The sequence below is a fragment of the Carassius carassius genome, chromosome 35 (assembly GCF_963082965.1).
Source record: "Carassius carassius chromosome 35, fCarCar2.1, whole genome shotgun sequence".
In the NCBI taxonomy this organism is placed as follows: Eukaryota; Metazoa; Chordata; class Actinopteri; order Cypriniformes; family Cyprinidae; genus Carassius; species Carassius carassius.
Window position 1 is genome coordinate 27,021,459 of NC_081789.1, and position 17,381 is coordinate 27,038,839.

Sequence of the window (17,381 nt, forward strand, 5' to 3'; positions counted from 1 at the left end):
TTAACTAATGTTAACTAATGAACCTTATTGTAAAGTGTACCAATATTAATATAAATTCTGTTGAGTGTTATTGTGTTACTTTCAATAAAAGTGTGATTATTTTATTGGCTTGTGTTTTTTTAAATTAAGTATTATTAAAATCACTGAGTTAAATGACTACAAGTCTTACAAAATTACTTTATATTATTTAATAAAATAATAAATAATCAGTACAAAGCATTTTCTTGTTGTAAAATGTATGTTTTTAACTAGTTTAATACATATTTATTGTAAATCAAATATTTGATCATTTACAGATTAATAGAAATGATAACAATAATAAAAACAAGAAATAGTAAAATAATAAGTGTATAAAATAATAATATTCACAATTGTTCATTTATTATATTTACATTTAAATACCGAAATAAACATAGAAAATGCAAAAAATGGTATTTACATTTAAATACCGAAATAAACATAGAAAATGCAAAAAATGCACGACTTCCCCCAAAAATGGGGGAAGTCGTGGCCTAATGGTTAGAGAGTCGGACTCCCAATCGAAAGGTTGTGAGTTTGAGTCCCGGGCCGGCAGGAATTGTGGGTGGGGGGAGTGCATGTACAGTTCTCTCCACCTTCAATACCACGACTTAGGTGCCCTTGAGCAAGGCATCGAACCCCCAACTGCTCCCCGGGCGCTGCAGCATAAATAGCTGCCCACTGCTCCGGGTGTGTGCTCACAGTGTGTGTGTGTGTGTTCACTGCTCTGTGTGTGCACTTCGGATGGGTTAAATGCAGAGCACAAATTCTGAGTATGGATCACCATACTTGGCTGAATGTCACTTCACTCACTTCACTCACTCACTCAAAACAAGAAAGTTTCTAGATGCTGCATGTCTAGACCGGATATTTTCAGTCTGTCCAATCTACAAAAATAAAATTATTGAAATCACTAAACAATGACGATTTCCAGATCAAATCTAAAACTCCAGTTGTGTCCTCTTTCTCCTGGCAACTCTCTGATGCCAACCAAACTCTCCTTTTACTAAATATATCAGCAGCATCTTTATACAATAAAGCTTTGATATCTCATCTTCCGAGCTCTCTTTGTGTCTTTGTACTTAGTTTCTGTATTGCGTTAAAGTGAGAGGTTTAATCTTGAGCGTGTCAATCCGGCCGATCGGAGCGCCATCTGATCCCACAGCAGCGTCCGAAGATCAGACTACCAAGGGAATAACCTTGAGTCCATCTTGGCTCATAACAGCAGAACAGTTATTCAAACAGAACCGACAGATTGGTTTACACACACAGCACCTAACAAAGATTCCCAGAGCCTCCTATTCTCAGGACCCTGACAGGACTGAGGGACTCTCTAGCGACAAAAATAGACCATGTCGAAATGCTTTGTGTCCCGACAATGCGGTCCCAGCTGCCAGTGTGCTGAGAGGGGCTTCTTTGACAAATTCTCCGAGTGACTCTGAGCTGGAACTCAATGACAACAGCAGATCACTGATGGAGAGCCATACCACATTTCTGCTTTCGTTTGCCTCTTAAATGGCATCAAAACAAGATGCATTTTGAAGCAAGTTTGCATAAGACAGTAAAAATTGGTTTTCAGAATGTATTTCTTATATGAGTAATAAGTTCTCTTTTTTTGTGATTATAAAATAAAAATAAAACTTACTTTTGAAGTAAATTGATCTTGTTTTAAGGATGTTTAGGAAGTTTTTTTTTTAACTTTTATTTCTGGAAAGCTAGATTAAAAAAAATACTGATTTAAACTTTTACTGTCAACCAAAACTGATACAAACATTATATATATTAAAATAATATTAAAAATAGATTTCTAAAGCCTCGATGAAATAATATTTAATAAATATTGGTTACAAATATTTTTTTAAGTGTTGATAAAAACCTTATCAAAAAATTAATAACACAAAAAGACAATATTAAACGATAACAATTATGTATTCCTTAATTTCTTTAACTATCAATATAAACAATATCTAAATAATGAGAAAACTAGATAGAATACTAATTATGTGTAAGAATTTAAAATTATGATAAAATAATACTAATTGATGATTTTTTCAATAAAAGCGAAATATAAATAATCAGTAACAAAACATTGTATACTGGAAAACTAAAACTAAAAAAATATTAAATATTATTAATAAATTAATTAATAATAAATATTAAATATTGATTTTAAAAGCATCATGATATTTTGTGTGTGTTGACCATGTTGAAATAATACTGATTAAATATTAAATTCAATTTTTTATTTGTTTCTTTTTTTCTGTCAATAAACATTTAATAACCAAAATCATAAATAAAAAACTTTTTTTAAACTAAGAAAACAAATACTAGTTTAAATGCTGATTTTAAAACCACCATGATATTTGTGTATGTTGACCATGATGAAATAATAATGATTAAATATTGATAAATAACTCTTTTTTTCTGTCAATAACCTAAATAATAACAGGAAAATGGCAATATTTTCTCATGTCAGTATAAAAACTAATGAAATTATTCTCCACTGAAGTATCACTGCTTATTTTCTGTCATAAACTTGAAACCACGCTGCTGTAAACAGTCTCAATCTCCAGCACATTATGCCACACGAGGAAGGAAGCGGTAGTTGGTATCAGTACGTCTTGGGTCCGGGGCCCCGTACAAAACCTGACTGAAGTGGTGCCCGTCCATTAGCACGTCCTTCAGGGACACGGCGAGGTGTTTGAGCGCGATAGCAGCCGTCATCCACACCCTCACGCTCTCAACAGATGAAGCGCTGGCGCCAGCGGCCCTCAAAGCCACTGTTACTCAGAGAGCCAGGGGTCTGTTCTTCTCATTGGGAACAGAGAGGACAACAGGCTGGAACTCACTACGAGAAAACATCATTTATGTGAATGGGTTAGTTCACCCCAAAGTAACAGACTGATGCCGCTAATAACCGCATATTCCTGTTTTCCGCAGGAAATGTCCGGATGGTTTTGAATGTATGAAGACCGGACGAAACCCAAACTACGGCTACACAAGCTTCGACACCTTCGGATGGGCTTTTCTCTCGCTTTTCAGGCTCATGACACAAGATTACTGGGAAAACCTTTATCATCACGTCAGTAGACTGTCTGTTCGCTCTCATCACATCACACTCAAGCATTACAAGTTTCATTGGTAGCTGGATAACATATGTTTCTTCAATTTTGTATTTTTACTGGAAAAGGATGCATTAAATCCAATAAAGATGCAATCAAATTAATTTTGCTTTGTAATTAATATAAAATACTTAATATTTAATTAAGATAAATAATTTATAAGCATACACTACCATTTGGGGTCAATCAATTTTATTGATTTTATTTTTACATTCTTTTAAAGAAAGAAAATAATGCAGCATTTCTAGTCAGCATTAAATTGATGAAAAGTGACCGTAAAGACATTTATTAATGAATGCATTTCAAATAAATGCTGTTCTTCTGATCTTTCTATTAATCTGTGAATCACGAAAAATAAAAAGTTTCACAGTTTCCACAAAATTATTGAGAAGCACAACTGTTTTCAACATTGATAATAATCAGAAATATTTCTTGAGCAGCCTATTAGCATCCTAGAATGATTTCTGAATGATCATGTGACACTGAAGACTGGAGTAATAATAACTTTTTAAAATTTTTACTGTATTTTTGATTAAATAAATGCAGCACCGGCGAGCATAAAAAATAAAAAACTTTGAAGGGTAGGGAATATGTAAATACTGAATTCAATGCATTTTATGTCTACATCTTGGCATCAATATTTCGGATGTTATAGTATGTAGAAATTAAACCTTTATTCGTCTGTTTTCATCCATTGACTAGGCTGTCTTTGAGAAAGCATTATAGAGAATAGCCTTTGATTGATCAGTCTGACACATATTACAAGCTTGTGAACAGATATTGATAAAGTAATCCTCGAGTTCTTGCAGCTGTTGTGATCTGACGCTGTTGTTGTGCTGACAGACGCTGCGCTCGGCGGGAAAAACGTACATGGTGTTTTTTGTGGTGGTGATCTTCTTGGGCTCCTTTTACCTGGTGAACCTGATCCTGGCTGTGGTGGCCATGGCATACGAGGAGCAGAACCAGGCCACCATCGCAGAAGCCCAGCAGAAAGAGCAAGAGTTTCAGCTCGCCATGGAGCAGCTGAAGAAGGAACAGCAGGTACGTCTGCAGGGGGTTCGGAAATTGATATTAAATCAAATGTAACAGTAAAATAAATAAATGTGTCTGCACAGTAAATCTAAATAAACTGACATTGCGTATGCTGCAGTTAGTTAGGTATCTAATCTGTTTTCACAGTGAAGCTCTGCACTGTGTTCATTAAGACACATGCATCTTATAATACAGTGTTTTCAGTGTAAATGTAGTGAACATCTTGAGCATGGGCTGCGAGAGTAATGTGCATTTGGGAATGCAACCTGTGTTAGATTCACTAACTTTCATATTTCAGATTCATATTTAGAAACGTGCATTTGCGGAGAAAGGTTTACAGGATTTCACTAATATTCTGCCAACATAAAATTAATTTGTTCAATATTTAGGGATTGAAAGTTTTACTTTTTGAATAATAGTATTATAACTTATAGTGTACAATAATATAATATATATACCGTATTTTTCGGACTATAAGTCGCACCTGAGTATAAGTCGCATCAGTCCAAAAATACGTCATGATGAGGAAAAAACATATATAAGTCGCCCTGGACTATAAGTCGCATTTATTTAGAACCAAGAACCAAGAGAAAACATTACCGTTTACAGCCACGAGAGGGCGCTCTATGTTTTCAGTGTAGACTACAGGAGCACTGAGCAGTATAGAGCGCCCTCTGGTGGCAGTAAATGGTAACGTTTTCTCTTGGTTTATGTCTCTTAGTTCATTTCTCTTGGTTCATGTCAAATTAATTTGGATAAATAAGTCGAACCTGACTATAAGTCGCAGGACCAGCCAAACTATGAAAAAAAGTGCGACTTATAGTCCGGAAAATACGGTATATAATATCATATTTCATATAAAAATATTTTACAGTACAGTTGTAATTACATACAGCAATGTATTTCTGTCAGAATTCTTTCATAATTTAAAGAGGTAAAAAATTATTTTAAAAATAATAATAAATATACCTGATTTAATCAATAACGTTCAAGAAGTCATGCAGCATTGTGTCTATAATTATGACTTTGTGTCTCTCAGGTGGCTCATAAAGCACAAGAAACTGAGTCCATCTTGATGGCCGACATGTCGCCGTTCTCCACACAAGGAAAAGGAAATCTGGACCGGAGGAAAAACTCGAGACCGCTATCTGAAGGAACGGAGGATGGCAGCAATGACAAATCAGCTAAGATGGACACTATAGAGGAGATGAAGGTAGATTTATCACCCACAATCATTCATCACTTCTCATTTACTCACCTGCATGCCATTTTATTCTGTGGAAATGTCTAAAGTTAGAGTTCATTTCCAGAATAAAAAATTCCTGCCTTTTTTTCACCCCCATGTCTTCCAAGATGTTCATATCTTTCTTTCTTCAGTTGCAAAGAAATTAAGTTTTTTGAGGAAAGCATTCCATGATTTTTCTCCCTATAGAAGACTTCAGTGGTGCTCAGTGGATTGAAGCTTGAAGTTTCAATGCAGCTTCAAAGAGCTCTACAAGATGCCAGCCAAGGAATAAGGGTCTTATCTGGTAAAAAATGATCATTTTCTGACATTACACACTTTTTAACCACAAATGCTGGGCTAGCATTAACCCTTTATTAGGTGATATTGCAAAGCGTGATGTAGGCGGAAGGAGAAAATAAGATGGAGTTTTTAAACGAAGTACAGAAACGAAGAACTAATGATTTGTGATCTATCAAATGAAGTGCATGCGCATCACAAAGCTAGAGCAAGCTGAGCTGTGGTTAAAAAGTGTATAAATATAATTTTTTAAAGAAAATGATCGATTGTTTCGTTAGATAAAATCCTTATTCCTCGGCTAGGAATGTGTAAGGCTCTTTGAATCTCTTTGAATCTGCACTGAAACTGAAATTTGAATGGTCAAATCGTTGGAAGTCCAAAATGTGGATAAAAATCCTGGGATGTTTTCCTAAATAAAAAAAAAAAAAATAATTCTTTGCGATTGAAACTAGTACATTATTAGGAAAGGCGATTTGCAAAGATTCATAAAAAATACTCACTTCTTCTGGTGGTTTTGTAGCAATAGCCAAAAATAACATGGGTCAAAATTATAAATTTTCCTTAAGTAAAGATCATTTTCCATGAAGATATTTCATAAATTTCTTACGGTAAATATATCGAAACTTAATTTCTGATTAGTAATATGCATCGCTAAGAACTTCATTTGAACAACTTTAAAGATGATTTTCTCAATATTTAGATTTTTTTGCACCCTCAGATTCCAGATTTTCAAATAGTCGTATCTCAGACAAATATTGTCCTCCGAACAAACCACACATCAATGGAGAGATGATTTATTCAACTTTCAGATGATGTATACATCTCAATTTCAAATTGACACTTATGACGGGTTTTGTGCTCAAGGGTCACATTATGTTAAAACATCATGTAAAAGTGAATTTTGCACTTGCACAAAAAGTGTTTCGCTTTAAGTCATTTCATCCTTACGTCTCCAGCAAACCCACTCTCTGCTGGTCCGCACTCTGTCCTTACGAGCCCGACGAGAGAGTCAGGTCAGCATCTTCAACTTCCGGCCGCCGAACAAAGACTCGGAGGTGGACTTCGCCGACGATGAGTTCAGCAATCACGGTGATTCGGACAGCCGCGGCGGCTCGCTGGCTCTGCCCTGGAGCAGGAGACGGACCAGCGCTCAAAGCACCTGCAGCCACAGCTCACAGTTCTTCTTCCCGAGTCTCAACATCAACGGCAAACTCTTCGTGGCCATGGACCAGAATGGCATCTCGGGCCAGGGCCCGCTGTCTCCGCTGCCCACATGCACCATGGAGAAGGTCAAAGAGGAAAGCGTAAGTCACTCTGTGCTTCTGATCAAACCAGCAGACCCCTGGAAATTGGAAACAGCTTGATTGATTTGTAATAAAGCACTTATAGATGAAGAACCGCGGCTAGAATGGTCTCCTGTGGAGAACCGGATCAGTCTTATGTGTCTAGATACTTCTAACAAGTTTGAGTGATACTTTGCTTAAAGTGGACATTTTTTGTGTGTATTTGGTGTAATAGAATATGTTGACATGCTTTAATGTTAAAAAACACATTATTTTTCAAATACTGTACATTATTGTAAGTCCTCTATGCACCGCCTCTCTCTACAAAGCCCCTCCCATAATCACGAGCTTCATCTTTCAAAATAAAAGTAATGACGGTCAATAATGTCCTTAGTTTTACGATCAGTTCAAGACTGAAAGAGGAACAGTGATGAAGCTCATATGTGTTTGCAGAACACAAGCCACATAAAACTCCACATTTAAGCAAATACTTAAAATAATAACAAAACATACTTACAGTAGCTTATTCAGCTGCGCCAGGTTATTGTAGCAAAGTCAGAATTGCCTCCTCTCCTAGGTTCACGAAACAGTCGTCCATAAAATTTGTTGGTGTTCTGTTGTAAGTAATCTTAAAGATTCCTGAATGCGTCTACTTTAGGAAGAACAAATAAAGTGCTTTTGGCTTCTCCTAGATACACACACATCTCCCTGACATGACTGCTTCAACACTGTGTTACTGAAACTACGCCTTCTTTCTTTGCGTGAAACTTTATGGCGGGATTATGCAAATATTTCCACATAGTGATGTAGAGATGTGGGGGCGTGTTTAAACGAGGCATTTTAGGGGGGCGTGGCAGAGTCTTAACTTTGATAAACAATATCTCTTTGGATTTGAGACATCATATGACCACTTTAATTTGTCAATCAGGCATTCATTTAATGAGAATTAGCAATGGCAAACTTGATTGACAATACTATAGCAATAATAATAAATAAATTATTTATAATAAAATGAATAATCATAATAGTAATAATGAAAACCACAAAACAACAACAACAATGTTAAATACAACAGTATAACAGCAACACTAATGTTGCATAATAATTATAAAGTATTGTCTTTAATTAATATATTAATAATAATAATTAATACTGTTTTAATTAATAATAACTTTAATAATAATAATAATAATAATAACAACAAAACAACAATAATAATTATTTTAATTACTGATTAACAAAAACAATAATAATAACAATTAATAATAAACAAATATTAATTATTATAAATATTCATTATTAACTTTAATAATAGTAATAATGATAATAACGCATAATAAATATTTTACATTCTTATTGTTTAATAAATAATAATATAATAATAATATTTATTATTATTATTATTATTATTAAGTTCTTATAATGGTTTTATTGCTATGGTCTACTGATTATGTGCCACTGGATGTCTTTTCTGCTCACCAAGGCTGTATTTATTTGATAAAAAATACAGTTAAAAATGTGAAATATTATTACAATTTAAAATTTGTATTTTCTATGTGAATATCTGTTATTTATTTATTTATTTAATCATTTTTATACCATGTAAAACATTTTTACAGTATTGAGAATTTGGTCAAATATGACCTTTTTTGTGTCAGATTCACTTGTAAACATTGTTAGTTTAAAACAGACATTAACTCAAGGTTAAGTGTTGGATGACGAATCCTACAGTAGCTGAACGTTTCCCAGAAACCTCCTCATCTTTTTCAAGGACAGACATAAGAGCTCCAGTCTCTGTGTGTTACAGTTTATTCCTACAGTCAGTTCCTCTTTAGCTGTCAGTCACACTGATAACATGCATTACGCTCCTGCCTTCTCTGAGCTGATTTGGATGAGTTCTTTTCTTTTATTGGTAGACTGCAAACATGCTGTGTAATGATTAGTGTTACATAAGAACCTCCACCTCTTGCTTTTTCCTGCGTTTGCAAATGTTAATTTGTCTGCGTGTCAAACTGAATAACTCAGAGACTCAGGTTATTTTAATGCAATAAGTCTTGGGTCCAGCAAACACTATGGATTTTTTTTATTGTCTAGACATTTTGCATTATCAGATATTAAGCTGAAAGCAGCATAATCTAATGGTTTTTACAGTACAAAAGTTATTGCAAGGATATTGCATGGATTGCATCTGACAAAAAAACCTGTAAGACCATGTCTAGGTCATATTTCATTTTATATATATATATATATATATATATATATATATATATATATATATATATTTATATATATATATGTGTGTGTGTGTGTGTGTGTGTGATTAGAATATATAATTTCATTCAGTATACTGTAATTTAGCACTTTTATGCAAAGAGATTTACAAGAGGAACAAAGGCAATTCAGAAAAAAAGGTATTATATTTATTCTATTAATTATTTGTGTATATTTGGTTATTATATTATTTATTTATTTATTTATTTTTATTTAAAATAATGATAATAATAATGATAATAAAAACAACAACAACAACATTAACAATAATAATAATTTTTTTATTAAAATAAAGAAAAAATATAGAAAAAAATAAATAAAAATAAAAATATGCCAGAAATGTTCTGAGCAGGTATGTGGAGTTTATTTTTATATATCTCTATTTTATCTCTGCACATACAGTACAGACTTATTTATCAAAACATGACTCAGAGCGTGCAGTGGGGGGGTCTGTGATTGGAGAGAGACGTCGCTTTTGCTTTTTCCTGGAAACACAAGTACGCTTCCCAGAATAGCGTCTTATCAGTGCACTCAACGGCTCTGACCAAACGCCATATGAACCTCTTCAGATGCCATATACTGCCATGCATTAAACAGAAATGCACTGCATGCTTAATTAGCAATAACTGCACACATGTGCTACATAAGTGACTGCATAAGTGATTTCCATAGATGCATTTTGTACATGTAAAGAAACCAGTAATAATAGAGGAGAATACATCTTCTATTATTATTATTATTATTATTATTATTATCAATTTATAATAAATCTAATACATATTAAAATATTTTTTAAAACAGAACAAAAAACATGTTTAAATTACATATATACACACAATTATATATAATTACACACACACACACACACACACACATATATATATATATACATATATATATATATATATATTTTTTTTTTATATATATATTTTTTTCTTTATATTATATATATGTAATTTAAACATATGTTTTTTGTTCTGTTTTAAAAAAGAGACTTGCTTGAAAAACATGGTAAATGTTTAGAGTGACATTCTTCAATGGCTGAGTAATTTAAGTTATATTAAATTTTATTATATTGAATTATATAATATATATATATAGTATTTATTAATAATAAGTATTTATAAATAATAATAGTATTTATTAATAAATATTTATAAATAAAATAAATCAAATATATAACTTGGAATGATTTTTTCGATCCTTTTTGCATAAAAACCTTTTATGAAAAAAATGTAAACAGACACGAATGAGACACTAATTGATGTACTGCAAGAATAGAGAGCTATAAAATGAATGTGGAGCAGCTCTGATATTGAGAAATGTTAGTTAATACTGAGATCTCTTGATTTTTTTTTTTTTTTTACTTTACACATTTGAGATTACTGAGTTTTTTTCTCATCTAAGCAGCAGCGAACATTCAGTTTGCTCTCCATTTAATCTAAATGCAGTCTAGAGAGTGATTTTTTGATGTATTTAAAGTGATTTTCCTTTCATACGAGCTTTTGAAATGGGAAATATGACATCCTGCCAGAAATATCTGAATTACTCAGAAAGGAAAGGAGTCTGAAAACTGTCTGGACTGTGTGATGGAGGCACGGATGCCCTGTTGTCTTGGCGAACTAGTCATGGTTACGTAGCAACAGATGTTGAATAAGAGTCGCAGCAGCAGCGTCTCTCTCACACACACACACACACACACACAACGGTGTTTCCCACTCATCTGAACAGCAGGAGTGGGTGTTCTGGTGGGCTGCGACGAAGCGCTCCTGCGTCATTCCTTTGATTACCTGCGATCAAAAACACATTATATAATCAGAGGGTCATTGTTACTGACAGACATCATATCATTGACTCGAAGACCTCAGATTAAAAACATTAAAACAGCAAACGGATAAAAGCATTGGACACAAATTAACGCATTTCCCCAAACACCCATTATCACTGAAGACATCTGCTGCTGAGGGTTAATCGCTGCTTTTCTTGGGCTTTTGTTTTGCACTGAACCGAATTGATTTTTAAATGACATTAGGAGTGTTGTAGATTAATGTGTGTGTGTGTTTGCAGAGTCAATAATACTATATAAAATATTTTTACTGAGCCTTATCTAGAGACAAAAAAATCGGAAAGAATTTAGGGCGGAGCTATCCAGAACTCCCTAGCAACCTAATAGTAACGCCCTGGCAACCACCTATCAACCATCCAGTCACCCTAGTGACCACATGGCAATGGGTTCAGCATGGTTCAGAATACTTTAAAACTGCACAGCAACACTTGCAATACTCTTGCAAATGTGAGCTACACTTTAACTACTGCAGAGCAGTACCCTAGAAACCACTCGGTGGCTCTAGCAACCACTCTAGCAGCCACATAAATGTGCTTTTAACTCATTCAGAACACTTATGAACTGCACAGGAACCACAGAGAACACTGTGGCAGTCACAAAGCACCACTCTAGCAACGACCCAAATACCCTATCAGCCACATAGCAACACCCTAACAACCATCCAAACACCTTAACGAATAGTAGTGTGCTTAAATAATCATTCAGAACTGGGAGCAACCGCACAGTGACATTAGAAATGCCATTGCAATCACCAAAATCTATGTAGCATCCACACTGCAATACCCTAGCAATCACCCAAATATCCTAGCAACACCTTAGCAACCACCCAAACACCCTAACATTGTAATGTTCTTAAAAATCATTCAGAACAGGTTGCAACTGCTCAGCAATGCTAGAAATCCCCCTGCAATCACCAACAATGCTGTAGTTACCACATAGCAACACCTTAGAAACCATCTGAACACCCTGGCAACTGCACAACAATATGGTTAAAATCAATTAGAACATGTAACAACTGCACAGCAATTATAATCGACCAAAACATCACATAGCAAGACCTTAGCAACCATTAAAAGACCCTGACAACCGCATAGCAATGTGTAACTCACATAACCCTGCAGAAACCACATAGCAACACCCTAGCAACCACCCAAACACCCAAGTGTACAGGAACAGGCTTAAAAATAATTCAGAAAAGGTAGCTGCTGTTCAGCAACACTAGAATTGGCCGTGCATTCAACAACACTGTAGCAACCACATAGCAACATCCTAGCAACCACCCAAACACCATTAACACATAGCAATGTTCTTAAAAATCATTAAGAACCGGTATTAACTGCACAGCAATACTAGAAATGCCTCGGTAGCAACCACATGGTAACACCTTAGAAACCAATTTGTGTGTGAAACCTGCATATGAACATTTTCAAAATCAAATCATGATTCACTAAATCTTTCACACTAAAATGTATTCTAAATTTAAGAAAAAATATAGGAACAACTGAAAGCACATGTACACAAAATCAACACTCTGTCAGGTCTTAATAATCTACATATATAATCTATATATATGCTATATATGATGTATGTTTAATCTTAGGGTAATAGTTATATATTATATAAAATTACATATAATTACTATTAAATGTATATATTTCATCTTGAAATAATTTAATCTTATTTAATTATTAAAGCTGCATTATATAAGCTATATATTGCGCTTCGAGGTTTCTCTGAAGGACATCGCATGTACACTTGGCTAATAAAGGCTCTGTAAAATTGGTCTGTATTAAAGGTGTCTTATTGTAAATTAACTGATTTTGAGGACTGCACATTGGGTATTGTTCAAAGATCTGGTGAGAGCGCATCTGTAGACAGCACGTGTCATATGGGGTCGCGTGGAGTATTTTTGACAAAAGAGTGACGAAAGGGGTAAAGGAAAGCGTGTGCAGAATGCCCTTATATGGAGATGATCTGGGCATGTTTTATGTAAATTGATAACCTCGTGAATGTGTGAAAAGTTCGAATGTGCGTATAAATTCGAATAATTTATGCAAATATTAGTAAATGTCTTTTAAATATTTTAGAACATTTAACAACTACATAGCAACACCCTAGCAACCAACTGGTTCCCTAGCAACTATAAACCTAGGTCTTAGTTAGTTTTTTGCATTCTAAATGGTATGATAGATTTTATATAAAAACACCATACAGTGAATTGGATTACGAGAGAGAACAGTAAATGCTATAAATATGCTCTTGTTTATATCATTATGAAGGCATTTAAATGACTGCTGTTGTTGGTTTTTTCAGGGACACAACTCCACCAATGAGCTAAGCACTATGCTGCTGCCCCAGCAGTCCCAGGAGGGCCGAGACCGGACCCTGAGCGCCACCAGCTACATCACTGACGCTATGGAAGGTAAGACACTGCGTCTGACAGAAACACAACACAACAAAAACCTACAAACCATCCACAATCATGCATGTGCCAACAACGAGATGTTAACCCTGAAACAAGTCCATATGTACATAAAATCCACATGAAATCGTTTCCTGCTAGGTGCATGCGAGGGCAGGAGAAGCGTCTCCATCTGCTCGCAGTTAACATCGTCCCCCGAGACGCTGCACACTGTTGTTATTCAGAGGAAAGGTGTAACCCTCCCCGCTGTTGCTTCATCATAACACAGCCAGACTGTGACATCACATGGGTGGCACAAGAGCCAGACTCTTCCCTGAGCATTTTAGCGACTAAATAATAGCGTAATAAAATGTCCTCGCAGTTCAAATCTGTTATGCCCATCGGGACAAACTGTTTTAGAAAACTAAAGAGTTGACCGCCTGTAGAAGTTCCTGTATAAATAAATCAAGTGATAAATTCATTTTCATTGTTTGTGACATTCCCGCTGGGAAATGTGTGAAGGCTCATTCAGACCATGGACGACAAATATAGGGAACTAGATATCCACACATCTGTAACGATAACAACACAGAGGAGCGATGTCCTTGGAATCACTGTCAGAGCGATATTTTTCCAGCTGAAGAATGATAAAAATATTGACAGCCAATCAGAATCCACCCAACTTTAATGAGCTTGAGAATTTAAAGTGTCAGTTGACGAAAGTGCTTGCTTATAAGAAACAGAAAAATATTTTACACTGATGTGGACGTTAATTATATTTATCGTCTGAACAATATAATCGGAATCTTTTTCCCAGCTGTTTAACGAAATTATGTATTTAAAGTCGCAGACTACAGAACAGCAGCACACGCTTACAATAAACGAAATGTTTTTGTACACAGAAGTGAGAGCTAATTATATTAATAGTAATCGTTCAAAGTTCGTTCACACCAAGGACAGAAGCTACAACGATAACTAAAATGTTTTAATAATTATTTTAATTCTGCAAGGATAATAATAACAACGTAGAGGAATGATATCGCTGAAATCCTCTTCAGAATATTTTTTTTCCAGCCAATCAGTCTCTACCTGAGTTTAACAAAACAACAGGATGCGCTTATAATAATAAAAAAAAAATATCGCCCACTGGCATGGACACTAATGTAATTTTTTTTGTTGCTAATATACAGTTATTAGTTCTTAAAGTGAAGTAACATGGAGAAACATTAGATTATTGCCATCTTTTATTAATACAGACATCGGGATTCTTCATCAAAATCAATTGAAGACAGTTTTCTGTCATGCAGTTAGTGTGCTTTCCTCACTAGAGGATAAGAAATGAACAAAAATGGCCCATAGAGAGTTTTTTCTGGACTCTTGATTGGTCAGCACAAAAGATGCTAACAGAAAAAGGCCTGAGCTTACAGGATATGAGTTTAGATCTGCAAGTATAAGAAAACGCCAATCCTCATTATCACACATGTGAAAGCTGACACGGCAGAACAGCAGCAGGCTAGATTTACTGTAATGAGTGCGTTTTGTCAGATGTTACTTACATACGTGTGTGATAGATTGCCAGCTACCGCTTATTGGTTTATTTGTATATAAATAAGTTGACACTGGAACAGCCGTATTGCAAAAATACTCAGACATACCCTTTACAGAAGATCATAGTCATTCATAATCATAGTTTCTACCATAATTTACTATTCATGACCTGAATTTTATACTGTACACAGTTTTAATCATTCCGCATGGAAATTCCTATTTTCTATGACAGGAGTAGATTTGTTTGTTACATTAGTACATTAATGATTTTATAGCTGAATAATAACTGTACCACGGTTTTAACCTAAATAATGATCAGCTCGAGAGCAAACACAAATTACATCTACAGTAGAAGCGAATGGTATGATGAAGTATCTGTATTTGCCTCAACAACTAACCTAGCAACACCCTAGCAACCACCTAGGAACTGCCCAGATACACGAGCAACTACCCATAACACCCTAGCAACCACAAAACAAGTCTTGAGACAACCCTTAGCAACTGCAAATTACCATTAGCAATGTCCTCACAACTGACCAGACACGATAGAAACCCCCTAGAAACAACACAGACACCCTAGCAATCCCCTAGAAACAAAAAAGACACCCTAGCAACCAATAAAACCCCCTAGAAACAATACAGACATCCTAGCAATCCCCTAGAAACAACACTGACATTTTTATGCAACCCCCAGAAACAACAAAGACACCCTAGCAACCACTAAAACCCCCGATAAACAATACAGACACCCTAGCAACCCCTAGAAACAACACCAACACCATAGCAACCCCTAAAAACCACAAGAAACATCCAGACATCCTAGAAACACCCTAGAAACAACACAGACACCCTTGCAATCCCTAGAAACAACTTGAGAACACCCTAGGAACCCACAAGAAACAATGCAGATACCCAAGCAGCCCCCTAAAAACAATCCAGACACCCTAGCAACCCCCTAGATACAACTCGAACACTCTAGGAACTCAAAAGAAACAATGCAGATACCCAAGCAACCACTAGAAACAACACAGACACCATAGCAACCCCATAGAAACAACACAGACACCCTAGAAACCCCTAGAAGCAACTCAAACACTCTAGGAACCTACAAGAAACAATCCAGACACCCTAACAACCCCTAGAAACAACACAGACACCCTAGCAACCCCCTAGATACAACTCGAACACTCTAGGAACTCAAAAGAAACAATTCAGACACCCTAGCAACCACTAGAAACAACACAGACACCATAGCAACCCCATAGAAACAACACAGACACCCTAGAAACCCCTAGAAGCAACTCAAACACTCTAGGAACCTACAAGAAACAATGCAGATACCCAAGCAACCCCCTAAAAACAATCCAGACACCCTAGCAACCCCTAGAAACAACACAGACACTCTTAAAACCCCTAGAAGCAAATCAAACACTCTAGGAACCTACAAGAAACAATGCAGATACCCCAGCAACCCCCTAAAACCAATCCAGACATCCAAGATATCCCTTAGAAACAACATAGACACCATAGCAACCCCTAAAAACCCACATGAAACACCCAGATATCCTAGCAACCCCCTACAAAACAACACAGACACCCTTGCAATCCCTAGAAACAACTCGAACACCCTAGGAACCCACACGAAACAATGCAGATACCCAAGAAACCCCCTAAAAACAACACAGACACCCTAGCAACCCCCTAGAAATCCCTTAGAAACAACACAGGGACCATAGCAACCCCCAAAACCCCCCAAGAAACACCCAGATATCCTAGCAATCCCTAGAAACAACTCGAACACCCTAGGAACCCACAAGAAACAAAGCAGATTCCCAAGCAGCCCCCTAAAAACAATCCAGACACCCTAACAACCCCTAGAAACAACACAGACACCCTAGAAACCCAAAGAAACAACCCAGACACCCCAGCAGTCCCCTAGAGACAGCTATATAATTAATATAATTACTTTTTATTTTATAGTTTCATGGACTAAAAAAAGACTCATAGTTCAGCTCATAGTTAAAACTCACAAACAATGTTACATGTCATCTGCAGTTTAGCTCCTGCTGTGTTGAGGTGAACGCGGTGTTAACTGAAGGTCTGTTTGTTGGTCAGTTTCTCTTGTGGAGGATGAAATAAAGGCTGACAGGTCGACTGCACCCGCTGTGGTCCATCACACCACCGCAGTGGCGCATCGCAGGAGTTAGTAGCACATTACCACCGCAGAGCCAAATCTAGAGCCACAAGATGTCCGTCTCGGTCTCATTTCTCATTAGAACACTTACAGTTTCCTCCTAAGCATGCATCCTCACTTGTCAAGTATGATTCATCCTCAGTT

General features: G+C 35.8%; 1 protein-coding gene across 2 annotated transcripts in view; it reads left to right on the forward strand.

Moving 5' to 3' along the window:
* The window catches only part of scn5lab (sodium channel, voltage gated, type V-like, alpha b), a 143,337-nt gene that overhangs the window by 62,094 nt on the left and 63,862 nt on the right, over positions 1–17,381 (forward strand). For both annotated transcript variants that reach the window (XM_059525275.1, XM_059525274.1), the window contains 5 exons: positions 2,959–3,100; positions 3,984–4,181; positions 5,212–5,385; positions 6,651–6,998; positions 13,408–13,516. In XM_059525275.1, the coding sequence (XP_059381258.1) occupies positions 2,959–3,100; positions 3,984–4,181; positions 5,212–5,385; positions 6,651–6,998; positions 13,408–13,516 (971 nt within the window). The remainder of the gene's footprint in view (positions 1–2,958; positions 3,101–3,983; positions 4,182–5,211; positions 5,386–6,650; positions 6,999–13,407; positions 13,517–17,381) is intronic.